General features: G+C 42.4%; 4 protein-coding genes across 8 annotated transcripts in view; 2 read left to right on the top strand and 2 right to left on the bottom strand.

The window, feature by feature from the left end:
• evi5b (ecotropic viral integration site 5b) overlaps positions 1-1,422 on the bottom strand; it is a 34,380-nt gene extending 32,958 nt beyond the window's left edge. For 2 of the 5 annotated variants that reach the window (XM_031872916.1, XM_031872918.1), the window contains exon 1: positions 1,084-1,408. In XM_031872916.1, the coding sequence (XP_031728776.1) occupies positions 1,084-1,161 (78 nt within the window). In that variant the 5' untranslated portion in view covers positions 1,162-1,408. Of the gene's footprint in view, positions 1-11; positions 1,059-1,083 lie in introns of those variants that run through there. The other 3 variants (XM_031872920.1, XM_031872917.1, XM_031872913.1) reach the window with 3 other exon arrangements.
• A 1,622-nt stretch (positions 1,423-3,044) lies between these two features.
• On the top strand, positions 3,045-7,536 carry rpl5b (ribosomal protein L5b). The gene is made up of 8 exons (XM_031872906.1): positions 3,045-3,134; positions 3,628-3,697; positions 3,792-3,907; positions 4,235-4,369; positions 4,519-4,721; positions 6,116-6,293; positions 7,035-7,123; positions 7,377-7,536. Exons 1-8 carry the CDS (start codon positions 3,132-3,134, stop codon positions 7,474-7,476), a joined length of 894 nt encoding a protein of 297 aa, XP_031728766.1. The 5' UTR covers positions 3,045-3,131; the 3' UTR covers positions 7,477-7,536.
• Positions 6,613-16,848, bottom strand: dipk1ab (divergent protein kinase domain 1Ab). Its single transcript, XM_031872905.1, has 5 exons — positions 16,562-16,848; positions 10,773-10,907; positions 10,534-10,641; positions 10,268-10,444; positions 6,613-8,947 (listed from the first exon to the last, which is right to left on the bottom strand). The coding sequence occupies exons 1-5, from the start codon at positions 16,613-16,615 to the stop codon at positions 8,135-8,137; spliced, it is 1,287 nt and encodes a 428-aa protein (XP_031728765.1). The 5' UTR covers positions 16,616-16,848; the 3' UTR covers positions 6,613-8,134.
• scinla (scinderin like a) overlaps positions 16,330-22,985 on the top strand; it is a 31,367-nt gene continuing 24,711 nt past the window's right edge. The window contains exons 1-3 of the mRNA XM_031872904.1: positions 16,330-16,720; positions 18,588-18,673; positions 22,520-22,621. Of these exons, the coding sequence (XP_031728764.1) occupies positions 16,594-16,720; positions 18,588-18,673; positions 22,520-22,621 (315 nt within the window). The 5' untranslated portion in view covers positions 16,330-16,593. The remainder of the gene's footprint in view (positions 16,721-18,587; positions 18,674-22,519; positions 22,622-22,985) is intronic.

The following is a 22,985-nucleotide window of genomic DNA, read 5'->3' as shown; positions in this document are numbered from 1 at the left end:
AACATCTTTACCTTGAAGCGTTTTCAACCAGCCGCAGCGAACGTCGTCTGCTTCCCATGCACCAAAGTATAGTCCTACTGTTATTAAGAAAATACTGGTTTTCCAACACTTTATCAGAACACATCGGCTATTTTTTTTTTCCAAGTTAGCATAGCTAGGTTTCCACTTGAAAGCTAGCCAGTGTTGAGTTACCTAGCTAGTTCCCATTGACTCCCCGGTCCAGCCCATGCAGCCGTATAATACGTGTACACAAATGTCTGCAGAGCGCAGACAGACGGCGGCGGCCTACCAAATGTTTACATCGCACGGAGCATGCGCCCTCCGCTCAAACCTGACACAACACTACCACCAAGTGTTCGTGACGAGGAACTGCACATTAGAGACCTTAAACTAGGCTATATATTTTCCGTCATTCAGAAAGAGGAAATACTGAATTAAAAAATAGTTGTGGAAGGAGAAGTAGAAGCAGAAGTGTAATTATGTATTTTACTTTCGTTGCAAACAAACTTCTGACTATATATGGATAATAAACAATCTAAAGTGGGGTCAAGCATGTCATCCTGGTTGGACCATAACTGCATCACTGTAGGCTAATAGTTGCCTTACAAACGACTAGTTGAGTGCCAGACTATGTCATTAAGGTTATCCAGAGGGAACTGACGTGTATTTCAGCTATGGCCACAGCACCACCTGGAGGCTAGCTTTGTTTGACTTATCTTTACTTACTTTTATTTACTTTTATTCAGATGTTTTACATTGATTTTTGGAAACTGTACATGTCTACTGATGTGGGCTAGCAAACTGGTTGGAATTTGAAATTGACACCAATATCAACATTTGAATATAAAATTTTAAATCTGGCAGCACTCAGAATAGAGAGTATATGACAATGTGTTCAGGAAACAGGAGCCAAGAAAAGGGAGCATCTCAGACTCAGCCAAACTCATTCTTTCAGCACGTATATGATTACATGTCACCTCACCTTGAGAGTTATTCAAGTAACAGTGAAGTTTCAGCCCAGCACATTAGGTCACAGAAAAGAGTCTCAGGCTTCCTAATCAGTATCTACCTACTATCACTTACCTGATGTTCATTGCTGAGAGAAAAGATACTTCTGTCCGAGTAGACTGGAGGTCTGAACAACGTTGCTTCAGTAGTCATTCAATTAAGGTATGTTGTCTTAATAGTTGAATCAGAAAATAACCAATCAATAAAAAATAAAAATAAAAAACCCTCTGTTCTTACTCAGTGGTTAGTCCTTACTAAAACCATGAACCTAAATTAGGATAAAATGAATTAGAAACTGACGAGGAGCTCTTTCTCTTTGTTTGATAGTCTCACACAGCTGGCTTTCACTGAGCAATGGCTGTCAATAGAAACTCACGAGGTAACCACATCCCATCTCTGGTGAAAATATGAGTAAGCTCCACTCACATAACGAACAGTCCTGCAGCCTACTTTTCAGGTTTTACATGGGAGCAGTGACGCATGTCTTTTTGTCGGTTGTTGGACACTCCTCTGCTCATTGACGGAGCGGAAAAGCGGCTGACGCTGTAGGTTAGACTTGGCAACACCATGGAGACTGTAGGCCACGGAATCTGATACACCATCACAACAATCGCATCTCAGTCTGCCAGGCATAAATAGTTAGATGGCTATGAACACGGGGTGGAATAGTGATTCACTAAGGCCCTAAAAGGATTCAAATGGAATGAAAATAAATGCTGAAAAATATTAGTAGATTTGTGTTGGGTGAGTTAGCAAAGATCAAAATCATTACGTGGCATTAGATGTTTAATTGACTTATTACTCAGTTAACTGTGACTGTGCTGTTATTGTTTGCAGACATATGTCAGATGCTCTACTGATGCACTTTTTAATCCTCACAGACTAATGGTCAAGGACATGCTGGATTTCTGCTATAGTAATGGGTAATAATACCTGACTCAGCATGGTGACGTCTGAAGACTTAGTAGTATAGATATTATCTTTAAATAGCACCAATGAAACTATCTGCAGATTCCAGTATTAGTAGCTGGTTAAATCTGTTTGTGTGCAAACTGTGTGAACTGATGTTCCGAGGAATACAAATTCCCCAAAATCAGCTCTTGATGGAACAACGTGATATTTCAGTACCAAAATCGAAGCTTCCTATCGAAGGCGCCCAACTGCATACCTAACAATATCATGATATACTGTTTATTGATATTACAAAAAAATAAAACTATATATAGGCCTACCATGATGGAGCATTGTATCCATATCACATTGTCAACCAATTGTATTGTTCTATAACGTGACACTGAAATGTAGAGAACACAAAATAACAAGGACTCACACTAACACTGTTCTCACAACTAAAAACACTTGAATGACACACATATTGTGTACCTCCCATGTTACAAGTGCATCATCATATATATAATTTATGCACACAATAGGGGAAGAATCAGGTTAAAAAATTGTCTCCATTTTAGTTTTTGCCAACTTTGTGTGAGGTATTGAGATAATATGAGGTCTGGACAGCAGACCCTTCACTTTGAGGGCAATGAATAAAAGACTGAGCCCACTATAACCCCATACACATCATAAATGCATGCAGGTTACAAAATGGTCGTGAGCAGTTCAATGTTTGAATGAAGTTATGAATGAGTATGTGGTTGAAAACTCCCTTCAATCTGTCCCCATTCTTTCTATATGAAAAAGTTGAGTATTTTAAAACAATATGAAGGAATTGAATAGCCACCATGTCCTAAATGAGCTGAACATGTTGTCGTTTTGATAAAATAGGTTGTTATAAGTGAATGCCAAAAAACACACGAGAACAACTTGGCTTGAAAATGGTAATATGACCAAAACAAAGAGACACCGTGACCAGATTTGAATCACAATTAGACTTTTGTTCTGGTTAAAGGAATATAGAAGAGTGCTGTTATTGGGTAAATGGCCGCCCCAGCTCGATAGGGGGCAGAGTGGCGAAACCTCTGCAGCATGGCGCCTCTGCGTCCCATCCTGTGACACGGTATTTACGGAGCATGCGCACGGCGTCTCTTCCTTTTCCCAGTGCAGCGGAGTCAAGCCCCAATCTGTGGCTCCGGGCTCCTTCATTAGGAGACAAAAATACTGCAAAAATGGTTTGTAATTCGTCCCAATACGTGTCTACATGTGTGCCTAAGACATACATTGAGCGCTGTGTGGTGTCAGACATTTAAAAACATGCTGCTGGTGTTCAGATGACGATAGATTGAGTCCTGCTAATGCTTACCCCCAGTCTGCTTGAACGTGGCCTAATGGCTACCCTCACAAACTCAATGCTTCCTTTTTCCTGTAGAATATTTTTGCTGTGATATTTTCCTCCGTGCTTGACTAGTGGGTCTTTAAATTCACATTCCCCCCCCCCAATTTCCATGTCCTACACCTCCGTATTAGCTCGTTTGCTGCTCGCGAACACTGCGTAGCGGTTGTGCTAACTCGTTCATTTGCACTGGTCGAGCTGGCTAATGTTAGCTTGGTCTACCGGTGACAGTGACAGGCGAACCACTGTGGACAAAGTACACTAACGTGAAGCTAGCTTCTGTTTCTGTATGTTTTATCCCTGATGCTAAGTTGATGCGTGTCCTCTTGCAGGGTTTTGTTAAAGTGGTGAAGAACAAGTCCTACTTCAAGAGGTACCAGGTGAAATTCAGGAGGAGGAGAGGTAAGACCCCCTGTGACAGTCATGCCTGAGCTCAGTGACATTTCGAAAGTAAGCTTGGTGTCATTTTCAAATACTTTTTGTGTGTTTCTTCCAGAGGGAAAGACTGACTTCTTTGCCCGCAAGCGCCTTGTCGTACAAGATAAGAACAAGTACAACACACCCAAGTACCGGATGATCGTCCGTTTCTCCAACAGGGACATCTGTTGCCAGGTGAGCACACGCTGAGATTACGCAGCTTTTACCTGTTGACATCTTTGAACTGATGGTATGTTTATGTGGCCTGCAGTACGCCAACAACAGAGAATCAGACGAAATAAATTGTAACTGGTAGTTTCTGAGTTAATGTAAACATGGTCAAATCACGATGTGGAGTTTTTCCCCAATTGTTTCACACAGTTGAACGCTGCAGCCATACATCAATCTGAACTGCTTTACCATGTATGGTGTACTAGAAATACTCGTCATCAGTCGAGGGCTGTTGCAGTCCAGATCAACATGTGTGTGCTTTTAAATTGATTGATTGTGATTGCATTGCAGATCGCCTATGCCAAGATTGAGGGCGACATGATCGTGTGTGCGGCTTACTCACACGAGCTGCCAAAGTACGGGGTCACCGTGGGCTTGACGAACTACGCAGCAGCCTACAGCACTGGTCTGCTGCTGGCCCGTAGAGTACGTACAGACATCTGTTTACATACGTGGTATCATATGACCCTTAACTTAAGTGCGTTTTCATGGTGAATGGCCTTTTGTGTTCTAATCCAGGTTAACCTGAATGAGAGAAATTCTGCTGTACCGGGTGACTCTTTTTTCGCCCTCAGCTGCTGAACAAGTTTGGCCTGGATAAGGTGTATGAGGGCCAGGTGGAGGTGACGGGCAACGAGTTCAATGTGGAGAGCATCGACGGTCAGCCGGGCGCGTTCACCTGCTACCTGGATGCCGGGCTTGCCAGAACCACCACAGGCAACAAGGTGTTCGGCGCTCTGAAGGGGGCTGTGGATGGAGGCCTGTCCATCCCACACAGGTAACCTGTGACAGTAGAGTTGATGCTGTTCTCTACTATGTGAGAGCAATGAGGTTTCATTCCAAAATAGGATTTGGTTGAAAAGATTTTCGTCTTTTTTTAATTTTTTACGTGACACCTTGAATGCAATGTGTTGGTCAGACTGGTGGAAACACTTATAATTTATAGTGTTTGCGTCTTGCATTATAGAAATCTTCAATGTTGCTTCTTGGTGCTTTGCTTTGGGAGACTTTAATTATCCAGAGTCCTCGTTAATGTTATCAGTCGCACCTGAGTTTCAAACTATTGAGTCAAAATGTTTCTGACAAAAGCCTTTTAATGCAGGCCATCTTTTGACAAGCTTTTCTTTTTAAATAGTTTTATTATATTGCACAGACGGCCTGTCTCATAAATTGACTTGTGGTAATGACACTCAGTGAGGTTTGATATTAAAATTGTAGTGCAGTGAAGAAATGGTTCAGTTGGTATTACCTCACCTGTCATGGTGATGTGGATGTAATTGAAGGCATGTTTCTGTGACCGCCTTGACAGATATTGAGCTATGGTCTGTTTAATCGCAGTGTTTTTAAATGCATGAAATATCTAAATGGAGGCTCTCAGAAAATTGTGAACGCTTGAAGAGGGTTTGAGTAGGAAGGGGGTTGTATAAAGGATCCGAGCATGTTGAATGAAAGTTACTTGTTGAGTTTCTTGCTGCTTGAAGAGCCCCCCCCCCTCATCCTGTCGGATGTCTTCCAGAGGTGCCAATTAGGACACTCAGAATTTACATGTTGGCTTCATCTGTGCGCTTGTACAGTGAGTGAAATATCTGGTGTTGCACTTAAACTCTCATTTGGCATGTAGACAGCCTGAGTTATGGCCGACACGGCATCTGATTTGTGTTGCCCGTAATTCAGAGGAGATGATTCAAAGACACAATTTATCGTGGAAAAACTGCAAGGACATAGTACTAAAACATGCATTCAGTTAGCTGTGAAATTGAATGCTAGTTGTCCGGTTACAAATGGATCTGTATGGCAGGTTCTGCCACCGAGCGTTAATGAGCAACCTGTAGATGACTACACTGTGCACCACAGGATCAGTGTGGTGGATCTGCCTGGCCACATGTGGAGGCGGTCCGGCTCGTGTGACTATTGACTCTGAACAGCTTGCCTGAATGCAGAAGACACGATGAGATGTTGTCATTATGAAGCCGGTGTAGTTGCCCCATACAGAATGTAATGCTGTTTGGATAACGCACACGGGAGTTGTGCGCACCATGATGCAGTGCTGTGTTCATTGTGCCTTGATATAAAGTCACACAGCTCTGCTTGACTATTTTGAATATTGTCTATTAAATGCTTACTGAACCTCCTGGGATTAACCTATTTTTTTTTTTTATTCCCCCCCCACAGCACCAAGCGCTTCCCTGGCTATGATCCAGAGAGCAAGGAGTTCAACGCTGAGGTTCACCGCAAGCACATCATGGGCGTCAACGTGTCCGAGTACATGAGCTACCTGATGGAGGAGGACGAGGACGCTTACAAGAAGCAGTTCTCCCGCTTCATCAAGAACGGAGTCGCCCCCGATATGGCAAGTCGTCTTTACGCAGCGTGAAACTGTGCTCACTGTATTGCATCTGGATGGTAGACGTGGACCAATCAACTTGTGGTGGAAGAGCTTCTATCTATCAACTGATCTCATTAGTGGCAGATGTCACACACGGCTGTTAGTGATTCATCAGGAGAAAGATCTCGAGTCATGGCACAGTGATCACAGGAAAAATACATAATTACCCAACAATTAATCTGGTTTTGGTGCTTGTAATAGATGACGCAGCTTGCACTGTTAAAAATAAATAAGTGTTGGATGTTAAAAAACAGCTTAAATTCAGCCCCTGTGTAATTGGGCAGTGGCTCCATTTGTCCCAGTAATTCATGTTTATTAACATCATAATCCCATTGACAGAGCTTCATCTAAAAACATTCATTCTCAAATCTTTCCAGTCGAAGGGTTTCATGTTTTTGTGACTCTTGGGCCGTAAGCAACACCACCTGGTGGCACAAGAGAGGAGCGAGATTTAACGATTGTCTCTGTAGAAAATGCTCGGATTCAAGATTTACAAACGGCCTCTTTAGACTGCTTGTTAAATCTTGGTAATTGTAAATGACTAAACGGTAAGACCACAGAAAGTGCTAACAAGTTTGAAGCTATGTGAGAAATGTCGAGTAAATCTTAATTTCTTGGATATGAAACTTCAAATATTTGCATCTTGAGTGAGTGAAGAATGAATTGCACCCATAATTCTGATGACTCGTCTTGTCTTTCTTTCAGATTGAGGGAATGTACAAAAAGGCTCATGCTGATATTCGTGAGAATCCAATCCACGAAAAGAAGATCCCCAAAGAAGTCAAGAAGAAGAGGTGAGAAATGCTGATGTGTTAAAATATTTGTTTAGGCTTGTTCTAAGATCTCACACCAGTTTGATTAAAAGTTTGGAGTAAAGTATTCAGTCTGAGCTGTTGAATACGGCAACTCTGCCACATGGCTGTAGTATAGTACAGCTTGGAATGAAAGTTAAGCCTTATTTGGACACCAGGAAAGTACAATAAGACTTGCAACACTTGAATACAAAAAACTGCAAATGCTAACTGCTTTTTTTTGTGTGTGACCTAGGTGGAACCGTGCCAAGCTCTCTCTGGCCCAGAGGAAAGACCGCGTCGCCCAGAAGAAGGCCAGCTTCCTCCGGGCGCAGGAACAGGAGGATGCAGACTGAGGCGTCGGTCTGCTCCGTTCCTCATGTGGAAATTTGTTCTAATAAATCTATCGAAAAGGAGTCGCGTCCTCTTGTGTACTTTTTCATATATTGTATTGTCATTTATTAGCACTGTCGGGGGTTTCTTGAGCCCCTTATTATATATATTTTTTATAGGAAAGTGTTGTGTAATTTAACCACTTGATGGCATCGTGGCTTATAGGCTGATGTGCTTGTATGGGGGGGGGGAAAGAGCAGTCATGAAATCATTTCTGCAAACTGCCGTGTTCTAGACAAGTTGTCTGAGTGAGTTGAACCAAAGGGTAAATCAAGAAGTCAAGGGCTCAAACTACTACATGGTGCACTGCAGAGGGTTAAGCAAGCGCTCACTATTCAGGCTTTGTACAGTTGAGTCAAATTTATTGATGTCAGTCACAGTTTCAGAGAAATTGCACTTGCTTATTCTGCTCCACTATAATAAAGTTAACTTAAGATATAATATGAAAGGTGACATTCATTGACAACCTCTTCAGGATAAAACGTCAGTTACACGTCGAGATGAATAAATACGGGGAATCATGTACTTCTGTCTCCACGGTGGAAAACGGTCCAATATTTTATTTCAAAACGGAACGGAAGGGAAGGAATCAGTCTTTGCCCCCGAACGCTTTCCCATTTATTAGGAGTCTTTAGTGTGAGAGATTTTCTTCCATAGTAAGCTCTTGAGATTGTTTAGAATCAGCGAGTGCTCAATTTCCATCTGTTCAGCTGAACCTTTCAGTGCGATGCAAGCGTACAGCTGCTTCTCGAGCTCCTCCCTGACATCGGACGGGGCGCCTCTCAGGATGTAGTCCTTGAGCGCCTCGCAGGCTTTGGCCAAGTTGGGCCTGGTGACCTCTGGTGTGCAGCGGTGCTTGGTGAGATCGCAGGAAGTGAGGCAGTCCGCCCCGTAGAGGCAATCCTCGTCCGCATCGCAGCGCTGCTGCCTGATGTCTTCTTGGAAGATGGCTTCGGGAACGATGTACCGCGCGTCCATCACCTTCAGGTCGTGCCGGTCGTTGTAGCCGAAGCTGGTGGCGCTCACGTCGCACATGAGGAAGCTGCCGAAAGTGCCGTGGAAAACGTCCTCGACCAGTTCCAGCAGTCCGATGGCGATCTTGGCCTTGTGTGGCCAGGAGGGGGTGAACCACTGGTCCATGCTGCGGCGCACACCCGCAGGAATCCACACCTCGATGATCCAGGGAAGTCTGATGCCGTACAGGGGGGAATGTGGCACCTTCTCCATCACGTACAAGTCTCCACAGAAGCCCAGTAACTTGGGCGTGTGCTCTCTGTCTTGCAGGACTAATGCCAACAGGAATTCATTGAGCTGCAGCAGAGCCCACGTGGAGCGAGCCTCGGGCAGCGAGATGTGACCGTCTTTGTTGGCATCTGTTATCGACAATACTTGGGTTGCCAGGTCAGCAATGTTGGCCTGATCGCCCACTTTAGCCTGTAAAAGAAAAGGAAAGAAGCTTTAAGACAAACCAGAGCTTTTTAAGTTGGACTCAATGCTGGATTCTATTTGATCTTGTGTTTGAAGCTACAGTTGGTGACTTTTATCAAATATATCTTTATTATATTTGCTCAGACGGTCACTTTGTCCTGACAGTAGCACACGAGACCGATAATCTGTGATAAAATCAGGTTCCTCTGCCTTCTTTTAATGCTCCTAATAGCTTTTTAAAGATTCTACCACGCCAGCAAAGAAAACAACCAATCAGAGCCGAGGAGTCTCCATGCAGCCGTCAATCACTGGTCATGAACGCAGCGCTGTTCAATAATTATATCACTATTCTGTTACTGTATTGTCTTATTTCTCGCCTCAAATGTTTTCAAAAACATACTTTAGTTTACTGTTCAGCTGCTGTGGTGGAAAAACTATACAATAGTACCGAGTGAGTCCTATAACACTGAAATAAGGAATGAGTATTTATTCCCTGCGCAGAGAAGACTCAATCATCGCACTGTGTTGTCTGTGGGATGGAGAGAGTGACCTGTGTGCAGTTTGAGCACATCTTTTAAAAGGTCAGAGCATCAAGAGAGAAGGGGGAAGGTGTGTTTCTACTCTACACATTTTACAATAGTACCTACAATAAAACATTTACGACAGATCCTAATCTGTCCATCCAGTGGTTTACTACCTCTAAGCTGAACATTCTGTGATTACTGTCTGCACTCCCTACATCAAAGATACGACTGATCTAAACATTCCACAAACACTCCCTTTCGGATCCTTCCTTGAGAAGGAGGTTAGAGCAGACATCCCATGTAGGTTTGTCAAACATTGAACAAAGCAAAGAAGAAAAACCACAGTAGAACATTATTAAGCACAATGAAATGTTCTATCACACAAATGAGAAAGATTGTGACCCGGCCGCCATGTTGAAAATGACTAGAGCAAATTTACTCATTTTACAGCTGAAAAAAATACACTAAAATATGTTTCTGATAACATTTGAGGCGAGAAAAAGTAAATACAGAATCAGAATCTCGATTTGTATCTGATCATAGCTGCGTGGTTTCACAGTTTGATCGGAGTTCAAGAGCTTCACGAGCAGTGATTGGCTGCTGCGTCAGAGACTCCTCGGCTCTGATTTGTGGTTTTTCTTTGGGCGCGGTGGAATCTTGCAAATGCCAATTAGGAGCGCTGAAGAGGGGGAGAAACCTGATTTTTATAGTATCTGTCAGGATGTAGTGACAATTTGAGCAAATATGACAAAGTTGTTTTGATTTAAGTTACCAGCTGCAGCTTTAACGAGGGCTTCCTGACCTTTAGGTGGTTGAGGATCATCTCTCTGAACTTTTCCACAGAGGTCCCCTTGGTGGGCTTGTTGAAGGCCGAAGTCTCCTTCCTCGGCTCCATCTCGCTTCCCAAATCGTAATGAGGAGCGTCCTCCATCTGGCACTTAATGACACCCTCCAGGTCTCCCCAGCTGCCAGAGTACACCTAAAATAAACAGCGTAGGCCTGAGGTGCAGCTGGATTCACGACAAGCAGACTGGGAAGGAGTATTTGATAAGAAATAAAAAGACTGACCTGGCTTTTGGGCTTGGCAGTGAAGCACTTCCCCAGATAAAGCGTGTCTTTCTCACAAAGGCTGCTGCAGGCCGAGCCGTCGATGACACCTTTCCTGTATTTATCACACTGAAAAATACAATGGAAATGTTGGTAGGCTGCATGTCAGGAACTGGGGGAAAAAAAACAATATTATCAAGCGGCAAGAATATAGGACATACAGTATGTAGAACACGGTGTGGATGGGTCGGCATACTCACTATTGAATTTTTACAGTCGTGCCCACGACACAGCTCTGTGTAGGACGAGTACTCGACATACACTATCCAGCTCCCCACAAACACGGCCAGCCAGGAAAAGAACAGGTACTTCATATGCATGTAGGACAATTTGGCCTGTTGGAAACAGATTTCAAAGGTTTCTATCACTCAATTACATCATATATTAAGGTTCGGTGGTAAATCAGTGTTCTAAATGAAATACTCCGTTCGATTATGCCCATACAAATGATAAATTATTGGCAGTGTGGATGTTTCAGTGCATTAAACTGGCCGGGGTGATCTGAGGCCAGAGGGATAAATGGATTTTTCAGACAAGATGAGGGGATGAGACTCATGCTTGTTGTTAAAGGCCCGGTTCATCAGTCCCTTCTTCTTTCATGGGCAGAGCTCACAGTGAGCCCTGACAATGAATTTGCATTTCCTGTGCAACCCCCCATGGAGCACTTTGGCTAACATCTCAGGATCACTATTGATGAAATGGAACATATGTGCTCAGCGTGTGTTCTGTCAACCTAACCTAAAAATATCAAATCTTTTAAAGATTACAATACAGGAGCCAATATAGCAATCTTTTAATTGATGTTTACAGTGAAGTCATTTGGTCTGTGAGTGTGGGAACGGGCCAGTTAGTGGAATACAAATGAGCTCCCAAGTGAGTTGTGTCACTGAGTACATCATTAGTGCATTTGCCTCTAAATAGGTGCTCAGTAATTAACAGTAAATGGTGTTTGCAGTCTGGCACAGCAACAGTGGAGCATTTAGAGCGACTCCAGCCTCATTACCTTGTCTTTTGATTTTCTTTCTAATTCCCCCGCTGATGAATACAGTCTGCTTAGATCAATAATGGCAGTCTTCCAATTGGAGAACAGGAGTTTTTAACAGTACTTCCATTATGGATTCTTGCACTTGACAGTGATGAACTCCCCCTGCTTCCACTGTCTGCTCCTTTCAGTTCCAATTGTCTTTATTGGGATAGGTATCTCTATCCCCCCCCACACACACACACTACTTTTACTTTCTGTAACACTCTGTGCTGCTTCATCTTCCTCTAAGATCTTTCTGACAACTTTACAGTTAAATGTGAAATAGCTCATTGGTCACTCTTTTCCTATGCACTCAAACTAATAAAAAAAGCAAACTTAGAAGCACAAGATGTTTCTTTTCAGTGTTGACAAAGAGATTACATTTGTATGTGTCTCGAAATGGATTTCCCATCCATTTTGTGCCTTTGACACCACAGATAATACAGAAAGAGAGCTTTCAGACAGCCTCTATATGTCACTCTGTAATCTAGTTTCTCTCCAAGCAGTGGTCCTTAATCTCATGTTACTCTATTGTTTTTAGGAGGAAGCATATTTTCAGTATATTTTCCTGCCATTGCTGTCCGGGCTGTAGATACCAGTGAGGACGTAGAGGTCATGTTTTCTTCATTATTGCTGAGAATGTCTTTATGTTCTTCTCTAATTCTGAGAATTTAACAACGTGAGGAGTTTACACTCTAGTTACACAGGATTTGTATTTGAAGGCTAATTCTGATAATTTTGACACTTAATATCTTCAAACCTGCATTATTTTACATTTGGCCACTTGGGGGCAGCATCACAGCCTGTCAACATTACACTGACATATTATCACCATAGAAAATCGGTGAATGGGTTACCAATTTACACATCTGGTCACCTGAAAGAACTAAGTTCAATATCCACTCTCCTTTCAGCTCTTTAGTCTTTAATCTTTAGTCAGTATATGTGTCCTTAACTGTTACATGCATTGCTTTGTTTACCAGACCGTCACTAACCATACATAAGGGTCTTAAAGAGACAGGCACTGAAACGGAGCGTTTCAGACAGAGGACGAATACAGACAGACAGTATAATAAATATAAAGTGTTCTTTCTTTACTTTAAAGCATGTACATATGTTACAGTAGAAACCCAAAATACATGTATGAACATAAAAATGAGCATGATATGTCCCCTTTAAAGAAAGTAGAATTATGATACAGAAAATATGATTTAACAGTTAAGTTTAGGAATACAATTATTAAAAAAGCAATCAGTACATTTCACAAGCTTAATTCTTTTGAGTTGCACTGGAGTGATTAACTATTAATAATTAGTTATTAATTCAATATTAGTATTTCTAAAATCCCTGAGTACAGTCAGTCACATCTTTGATTCCGATCCGCCGACAGCTCCTGTGTGTTTTCTGGTTTACGGTCTTCAACCAGTCTACAAAAATCAAACATGTTGTGTTACATTCACCTCTATACATTTTAGATTACTCTCTGACAGCTGATTTTGCTGTTAAAGAAATAAGTCCAATTGACAGATGCCTTTATTGTACATACAATACAAATCATCTCTCAGAAATGGTAAGTGATCAAATGATCACTGACAAGCAATTTAACTCATGCGATTTAAAAATAGTTTCTGCTGCTTTATTTATTGACTGGTTCACTTACAAATCTGACCGTGCTGGCCCACAGGAAATGTAAAAGCAGTGACCACACTAGTGCTGCCAGTACCTCCTTATTGATTTTTCCGTAGGTGAAATGCATCAACAGCAAAAGCATTACGGAAATAACACTCTGTGGGGAAACAAACGAATGGTTGGCCTTTTTCTAATCGATATACTCTGTGGCTTTCATTTCAACTCTGGCCGATGCATTTCTATCTGCGGGATTATGTATTGACCCTTTGTGAAGGGAGAGAATTACACAAACATGGCTAATGAGGTGATATTGATTGTGGCTGCTGTGACAGCTATTAATTAGAGATTGACTGGGAGCTGTGGCCATGTGCTGAGGTGGGTGGAAAGAAACGGTCTGCCTCGATCTGGTTGAACTCCCTCCTAGTCTGCATCCACCCACAGCCCTGTTGGGGAGCCTGTGTGTTCAAACCATCTCAACCCCGAAGGTTCAGTTATACATGCAAAGACTCAAGCGCTGTACGGTTACAGCGTGCAAGCTGATGTTGAACAACTGAGGCAGAGAGGAGATTTAAAGCTGATCAAGAGCAGCACATTACTGTTCTGACACTTGGCTTTTTGCAGCCTGCACACCATTCATCCATTATGTATGATTATAAAGCTATCCCTCAGAGGCTGCCGGTTAATGGGCCGCTGTGCAGAGCCGAGAAAGACATGATAACAGAAGATGGACGGGGCGAGGGGAGTGAATAACAGCATATACAGTACCCGCAAATGGTTTGCATGACAAATATTAAAATCAAAAGACACGGCATGCTGTATGTGCATGAAATGCTGAGGACAACCTGAGAGAGTTATGCACCAGTAGCATGCCTCTCCACTTGTCACAGACTCTCTGAAGGAAAAAGAAAGAAAGAATGCCACGCTGTCTGCACAGACACTACAGAGATCTGAGTCATCACAGTCCAGACAGTAAGCAACCCCCCACGCACACACACACACACAAAGCCCACATTTCCATGCTGACTCAATACTGCGACAATAACACATGTGAACATTACTTTACCAGCAGTTGTTCTGTCTGTCATGGTGCTGTGAATCTCACATCAAGAGCATGGTGTTCACACACAAGTGATGCAGGCAAGGACTGCAGCTCCCTGTAGGGGGGGAAGCCCCCTCCTAGATCTGAACCAACAAGTGCATTGTGCAAAATATCCCAATAAGGCTTCTAACGATTTACCTCCCAACATACATTTGGTCTGATTCAACATCATCTCAGTTTGTACTGGAGTGTATATTTACAAAGCCTCAAAATTGTCGCTGATATCAGTGAAAAAGTTGGGTTATGAAAATGTTCTTTTTCATAACCCAACAACTTTATCTTTCCATCTCTGCTATTGTGAATGCATGTCAGTGTTTTTGTTTTGTTTTTGCATTAATATGCAGAAAAGGTTGTAGGACCAACAAAATCTCAACAATTGGCAGTTTGTGCAACTTGAAATTAATAAATGAATGTAATTAATGGCCATGGAATTAAAGTTGATGCTGTGCACTCACCTGGAGGATATATGTTAGACATCATCATAGATTTTGAACTTATTCCATGCTGAAATGCTCCCTTTTGGGGCCATTTTTTTTACTCATATTTTATTTGTACAAACATTATGTAACTAATATAGGTTACTTTAACCCTCATCCAACATATTTACAATGCAAGGACTACCAATCCCCACAATAAACTACTGTAAGAAACAGCCATCAAAATGATAACTCTTGTCCTCTCAGTTATGTAAATAATGTCATCTGCATATAAAACAAGCAGATTATTATAATTTTAGGGTATTAATGTTAAATATAAAATGCAGGAGATTACCATGTACAAGGTAATGATGTGAATACAGCACATCAGCGAGAAAAACTACGACAAGGAGCCTTTAAATAGAAATGGAAATGAGAAAAAAAAACTAGTAATGTGTACATGACTTGTTGAAATATTGAACTGCATTCAAAAAGTTACATTTTTGGAACGAGCAAAGCTCTTAACGTCATGAAAACTGTCTCAATGGATGTCACAGCATTAGATAACTCATGGACTCTCACGTTTTCAATAGGCACTACATGCTTTCACACACTTTGCCTTTAAACGGTGTCTTTGAACTCTGCAGCATGACTTAAAGACACAAGAGACAAAATGATCTTTGCATCACCTTTGAAGGATGAGCACGAACATTCTGTGTTTTTCTATATCTGTACAGATATAGAAAAAACAAACAATCTGCATATAGGAACAAGACCAACATTTCCCGCTTGCAGGACTTGTCAGCTCTTGTATTTCAGTGGAAATAGCTTCTCTCCAAGGATCACAGACTGACACGTCTTAAGTTGTCACCGGAAGGCTGAGGTGGCCTAGAAAACGGAGCGATGCGGGTGGCTGTCCCTGGAGGCCGGCTGTTTCTCCCTCTATTTCACTGCACTTGACAGTTTTTGTCTCTGAAATGCATTGGGGGCAGGCGGGCAGGAAGCACACGCCAGCGGCTCAGATGAGACCACGTTCGACCAACATTTGCCAAATGTCTCAAAGACAAACAGCAGAGAGCTCGAGTCAGAATGGTGTAATGACGTAGCCGCAGGGAGGCACTTTGAAACACTTGAGCCAGCCGGGTAATGTGCTTTCTATCAATTATCTAACTGTGGACCTTAAATGTGGGTTCCCGAGACCTCCACGTGTCCTTGAGGGGCTTCCCTAGCAGCAGAGTTTAATTTTACTTATGAGGAAAGCCACAGTGGACTTCACCTAATTTCACTCACATCAAACATGTTACATAATGTTCTTCAACATCTCCCGAGATGAGGAGAACCAGGGCAGCAGCGCCATGTCATATGCAGCTCTATGATTTTATGTAATCCAAGTGTTCTGTGGTACCCCGAAGAAGGACTAAGGAAACAGTGAATGACTCATGTCATAAGGCGATACTAAAGTTTTGCAGCCGCAGATACAGTCTCTTTTTAATGTGACTGGCTATACCAGCACGATGTATTATGGATGTGGTTGCTACAGCAACGAGGATCAGGAGGATGGTTGAGCCGTCGAGCATCAAGTGACTTTATGATTCTGTGTGGAAAAGCCTTTAACAGTGATTCCTGCAAATTGCCACCAATCGATGTGCGAAATGAAGGTCAAATGATAAAGTAGAATATGCTGTGAATGAATCAGTCGCATCGCCGCTTATCTACAGCTGACATCTGAATGTATACAGATAGAAGCTACTGCGTAAACAGACCCGGGGGGTCGATTCCCAGTTGGAGACCAGAGTGAGGAGGGATTTCCCAGAAGCTTACCTGGATGTGCAGCGGCTTTCTGAAGAGCCCCCATGGAAACAGACCTCTTGCCATGGCAAATGGAGAACATCTCACACAGGCTGTCGAGGAAGGAAATTCGGCGCACGCTTCGCGCGGTGTCGGGCAACGCCTATAGGACGAACCCTGGACATTTTTCGAGTATGAGACATTACTAATTCTGTCGGCAGCACCGTGAATGATGCGTGTTTGGAGGCGGCGACGCGCGGCGGCGCCAGACCGAGCTGCGCCGTCGACTGCAGCGAAGTGAGGCTCATATTGGCCGCGATCACTCCTCGGGGCGTTTTGACCAATTACAGGAGGAGGATGGGGAACAGTTTGTAGCCTTCAGTATATATGTTTTAATGTAAAAAGATGGATGCTGAGTACAGGCACGCTGGGGCTCCTCCAACAACAAGCTTGAGCCTTCATATGAAGATCTGTTTTCCATAGCAGATTTGTTTATGTTTAGGTGACAGACAATTTGTTTGTGTTTTTGTATAAATTACATAGCATTCACGAGTGTGTGAAAACCACATGTGTGTTTTGCTTATTTTATATGTGAAAATATATATTTATTTTAGTGTGATTTCATATGTGAATTTAAAACACGTAAGACAAATGAGCTTCACAATAAATTGCTTCATGCAGAAAATCACATTTCATTAAACACTTCATTAAAGCTGCACTAAGCAACATGTTTGTATGGATCTGGGTGAATACTGGATTCTGATTGGCTGCAGAGTGTACCTTCATTTCTGGTAGTAGAGACCCCACTGTCTGTTCACCATTCTAAATAAATGCGCTGGCTGCAAAACACACCAGGCCCTGGTTAAGTGCGGCTAGCGGCAATAATTACATTTTTCTGCGACCAGGAGGTGTGTTCATGTATTTCATGCAGGAAGAAACTATTTAGGTCGACATGTCACAGGACTCTGTTCACTGATTGGCTGTGGGTACTCTCTGGCCGCAGTTTGCAACTAAAAGTTAAACCATCCCCAACTTTTAGTTTGGCCGCAGAATCCAAATGGCAGCGGCTCGCTGAGCTCAGAGCGGCTGCCGCAGCTTTCCATTGGCACTGCATGGCAGCTTGCCGCTGGCCTCACTTCGCCCGCTGCTCTGTTGTGTTTTCGGTGTCTAGGTCCTTCACCCATAGTGCCTAGCTGTACCATTATCACCATACTCTGCGGTTCTTCTCACCTCCAGAGCTTTCTAGTGTCTTTCAGCTCATTGTTTTGCTTTTGTGGTCCACAACTGTACCATTTTGGTTCAGTCTCAAATCTCATATCAGTCCCGAGGAACATATAGTGGCAGCTAAAGAGCCATATTACCCTAAAGAAATGGTGGAGACCAAAGCAGAGATAACGTTTTTTTTGTTTTACTGTTTAATAGGCAGTTACTAACATTCACCAACTCTGTATGTTTAAATATGTCACAAATAAATGTATTAATGTTAGACCCAATGGCGAGCTTACCTAAGCCAAACAGAACTTTGACCATTTTACAATACTGTCTTAATACATTACCACAATATATTAAAACAAATGGCCGACAAATGTTACCTCAATTTCCATGAAAACTTGCCTCGGGGAAGATTCCTTGCTGGTTTGAATAAAAAAGAAGACATAAAAAGACAGATGTCTTCAGGCTTTCTTCATGGACAAGTCTCCCAGCTGAGAGGGAAGCTTGTGTCCGGTTGAGGATGGAGAATACGAAGCTGTTGGCTGCATTACCTCAGCGAGATCATGACTCCCTTCATCCTTTTTGTGATATATATTGTATTACTCATTGCATCTCATTGGGATTAGCTTGTATTGAATGCATGTGTTTTCTTCCGTCACTAAATCATAATAGTGGGGGAGCAGAGGGAACAGCCATAGAGCATCCTCTTCTTTATGTGCTCGGATGGAGATTTGCATATTAATGTGACATGTGAAAAGCATAAATATCATATTACTTTGTCTGTAATTTTGCACTGACGCTACCTGAAATGTGTTAAGATTTCTAAAATCTGTACTTGATTCTGCAGTGGCATGTGAGATCTCCTGCTGGCATCCTACAAAGGAAGACATACAAGACTGTTCGAGTGCTCTGAAGGAATGCACCAGCAAACAGGTAATGGACACACAGTTATAAAGCACACCAGCAGGTGCAGCATGATGCACATTATCATCCATCAAAACAGACAAACTTTCTACAATTGCATGTCGTGGAAAAGGCATTGCCGAGTGCGAAAGCACAAACGCAATATGTCTTTACAGTTAGAAATGAAAGAGATTTGATTTGCTCAAGACTAAAGAGCACATGCAGCGCAACAGAGCTGGGATAGCCACACCGCTAAATTCTTTATAGAGAGAACATTTGGGAAGACCGAAACAAAGCTGGCATCTCTGCCTGGTATATTGGATTCACTGGGAGAGCAGATTGGAGATTGGAGGAGAGTTATATGAGCCCAGAGGACAGACACTGGATGCACATATGGTGTTTCCTTCGATTATGTAATGCTGATTACCTTGAGGCACTTTGAGTGGGCAGATAAAAAAAAAAAAATCTATTTCCATATAAGAACAAACAAACAACAACCTTGACGCAGAGAGGAAGGCAGAAGTGGCACCACTGGAGTGGTGCAGATAGAAATACTGAGATAGATGGGCTTCAGAAATAGTCCTCTTTGGATGCCTGACAAGTATAGATAATCACGCACAATGTCTAATGTAATGAAGGCCTTCTCCACAAACATAACCTTTCAGATTAATCAATACTGGAGAACATCCACAGAGATTTCCACGCCTAAATTCAGTTTACCTTGCATTAATCCCTGTTTAGTCTTGCAGCCCACACCTGCTCATTTCCTCTTCGTACTGACATCCGTCACAAGCCAATAAGTAACCGTGGTAACAAGTGACAGGACGCTTCCTGTCACACAGCCTGCCAGAAATAATTTCTGATTTGGATCTGTTTGTACCTGCGCTGCAGATTATCCTTAATAGAGATGGCGAGGACAGTCGATGTGTGAGGTTGATTTCTCATTTTAAAGTGGATGTTAAAATGATTCTCAAAAGAGAAATGTTACTTTATTAAAAGCGTTTTGCTGAGAGAGAGCAGGCAGACTCATGGGAAATAACTGGTGTTAGCCTCCCCCCTCATGGTGACTCTCCTGTATTACAATTGTACAGCTGTGTCTAGCTTGGTACAAAATACATGGATATTCAGAATGGGAGGGAGTGTGTTCATGAGCTATAAGGATGTAAGATTACACCAAGATTATAGTTCTTTTTTCTGCACAGGCAAGTCTTTTTCAGTCATTCTAACCAGAAGAGGTCCAGTGAAGAGCAAAGTAAGATTGTCAGACTTTTAAAGAGTACGTTTGGTGACATTCCGTATTGTTAGGATTGTCAGCGTATCCACAGCCTGACCTATCGTACTGCTCTGTGCGTTAGAGCGCCATTGAAAACACATGAATGAGCCACACTTTGGACTGGCTGACTTGCTAATTGCTGGAGTTCATTTTGAATTAAAGGGCCAGTATGTAGCATTTCGGGATACGCAATATAATATTCATAACTATGTTTTCATTTGCATAATCACCTGAAATTAGGAATTGTTGTGTTCTCGTTAGCTTAGAATGACCCCTTCACATCTACATGGGAATAAACCATGTTGCACTGCCATGTTCCTAGCCCAGAACGGACAAAACACTGACTCTAGAGAGGGCCTTTTGCATTTTTACGTTATACCTTTAATGCCGTCTAAATTCCATAGCTCCTTAAATAGTGTTATTATGGAAAGGATGTGGAATGAGACAGCACAAATTATAATTAGAGTGACCCTTTTATCTCCCACTCTTTTCCCTCTAATGTGAAGGATTTTGGAGACCACAACTTGGGACAGTTGAACTGTTGACAGCCGATTTAAGCATCAAATGATTAGATTAACACGACTACTCCTGACCTATAAGTAGGTCTATCATCTTTAACCACGGTAACAAATACACGACGCACAACGCAGTGCAGCGTGCCACATGGCCAGGCTTGTGGACACTGCGAGATCAACAATGCTAAATGCACTTTCTGATCATGTGCATGTTCAGAGATTTTTGCAACACAATCGCTTCATTGTAGTGAATCAAAAGTCTAACTCAGCAGCCTTTAATGGGGCGTTCCTCCAACTGGGTTACCCCGAAGGGAAGAGGTCTCACTTGGTAAACTCCCTGTTTTAAAAAGACATTGCGTTCTTGTTCGGATGAGTAGAAATGTGACCGTTGCTCAGCAAAATGTTATCAGTTTTACTGATAATGTTTCACTGTTTTGAAATTGAATTTGCATTGCATCATCCTCAGTTTCTTAAGGTTGGGGTTTAGGTTGTTAAAATAAATGTGATTTTGTTTTTGTTTCTGCATGTGGCCAGCCTGGAGGAAGGGGGTGGAGACGGAGGCCGCGCTAGTCACGCTGCAGGAATAACCATAGACTCTATATAAGAACAAATGAAGCCACAGGAAGCCCAGGAGGAGAGGGACCTTCTTGCAGGCGACATGTGGCTATAAGTATTAACAGCATAGGAAAATTGAAAACTTGAATTACACATTAAACAAGAACGTAATTTGTCACGAATCAGCTTATATCTATGTCTAATCACTGCAATCAGGAGCTATTGATTGGCTCTGGAGACGTGTGCATATAAGACAGAGGGGGAGCTGGAGAACGAGACAGCAGATGGGCGCCAGCAACACGGTTCTCACCTGTCTAGTGTGCAGCATGCGCAGGATGTGATGGCTCTCTGTTGGTATTTATGCAAATGTTGACACCATAACTGAGGCGAGCAGCAAGATTGCCAGGTAACACTTTGCCTCAGGGAGAGGCCACCTAGCACTGGGCCCTCAGGAGAAAACCTTACGAACAGATTTAAGTCATTGTTTGTAGAGAGAGAAGGGGAGAACATTAAAGACACAATCTGTAATGTAACTGAATGAAGAGGTCTGGACTAACAATAGGCCATGATGGAAGCTTTGTTGTTCATGTTTTATGAGGCAGTTTGAGGTTTATTTACATTGATAATGATTGTAAACATCAATGTAAAACAGCAACCACTGAAATCTGAAAATGTAGGTGATAAATAAATACTCAACAGGTAAATGTAATTCGATACTTATGCCACTGTCAGATATCATTTTAGGTTTTTAAAAATACCGTTAACTTTGGGTCATTTCCCCTCAGTCTCTCTAACTGTATGGGCAAATCAATGCAGCAAAAGTTCAATTAATGCGGAGGTATTGCCATCTATGTCCGCCCTAACATTGTCATGGCAAATTGTCCTATGCTACTATGTTACTCCATTAAGAAATCTAATATCATTGCATAAATGCTCTTCTGTTGGCATAACATTCAATTCAAGATATTGAAGGCCACATTTACTTGGCATGATTGGAGATTTGTGAGGCCCCTCCCACTGTCTTGGAGGATGTCCTGGACAACCTCAGCAGGCAGTTGGCTGACAAGCGAGAGTCATCAGTTTGATTAAGCTCATCAGGGCCTTCTGGACTGCAAAAGCTGGTCCATGTGTGCTTGCTGTCCACTTTTCCTTCCTACAGCTGACATCCACCCTGCAACACATCTACAGCACACATGACAAATAAATTTAATTGAATTTGAGTGGCTGAGTTGAATACATTGTGTTGGTTTTAAATGTAATCGTGCGAGGACTCCTTCAATGTCACAAATCCTCATCCGGGACACCATCCCGTCAGGTAAGGTTACATTCAGACTTAGTGTGACAAAGGAGGCTTGATAATTGTCACATTCAACCAAGCTAGTTTGTGATGTTTGAAATGTAGGAGGTATGTTGTGGTCACTGATTGAGAGCAGAGAGAGACTGAAAAAGTACAAAACACTCTGAATCTTGGCTCAAATCAGACACAACAAAGTCTCCATTGATGCCCTACTGTGCCTCTAATCCCACCTCAAGGCCTCGCATGATGTGCCCACACAACGCTGGAGCCCAAACAGCAAAGACAAGAGGGGCCATGATCCACAAAGGAACCTGAGAAAGACTGGAAGCATATGGCGCGTGAGTAAGAGGCTCTGCTGCCAATAATTAGCAAAAGTATGGGCATGAATTGCAATTTCCATTTTCTCCCAATAAGAATGATTGTTTTTCATTCAGTGTCCTTTTGGGTTTTTTGTTATTATTAGGGACACATTTCAGGAGCCACTTTTGTTGGTTGGGGAGTGTTTGGCACATTCAAAATAATTTTCTTGTGTTTATTTTGAATTATTAATTTATATTAATGTTGTATATTATTATGAAAGGTACATTGTCGGTTGCTGTTTGTAAAAATAGCATTCAAACTGCGCACCTCCTCTCTGGCTCTATGGAGAGAGGGAGAGAGAGAGAGAGAGAGAGAGAGAGAGAGAGAGAGAGAGAGAGAGAG

The sequence above is a fragment of the Anarrhichthys ocellatus genome, unplaced genomic scaffold, assembly GCF_004355925.1.
Source record: "Anarrhichthys ocellatus isolate YVR2014 unplaced genomic scaffold, GSC_Weel_1.0 scaffold67, whole genome shotgun sequence".
In the NCBI taxonomy this organism is placed as follows: domain Eukaryota; kingdom Metazoa; phylum Chordata; class Actinopteri; order Perciformes; family Anarhichadidae; genus Anarrhichthys; species Anarrhichthys ocellatus.
This window is presented reverse-complemented; position numbering and strand designations above follow the sequence as displayed.

What these genes read in the sequence shown, in the direction of transcription:
- rpl5b (XM_031872906.1), top strand. An exon ending in GAAATTCAGGAGGAGGAGAG is followed by an intron (nt 3,698 to 3,791) that starts GTAAGACCCCCT and finishes TGTTTCTTCCAG; the next exon opens with AGGGAAAGACTGACTTCTTT. An exon ending in ACAGGGACATCTGTTGCCAG is followed by an intron (nt 3,908 to 4,234) that starts GTGAGCACACGC and finishes ATTGCATTGCAG; the next exon opens with ATCGCCTATGCCAAGATTGA.
- dipk1ab (XM_031872905.1), bottom strand. Translation starts at nt 16,615, where the DNA reads ATGGCAAGAGGTCTGTTTCCATGGGGGCTCTTCAGAAAGCCGCTGCAC. An exon ending in CTGCCAAGCCCAAAAGCCAG is followed by an intron (nt 10,445 to 10,533) that starts GTCAGTCTTTTT and finishes TGTTTATTTTAG; the next exon opens with GTGTACTCTGGCAGCTGGGG. An exon ending in TGATCCTCAACCACCTAAAG is followed by an intron (nt 8,948 to 10,267) that starts GTCAGGAAGCCC and finishes TTTCTTTTACAG; the next exon opens with GCTAAAGTGGGCGATCAGGC.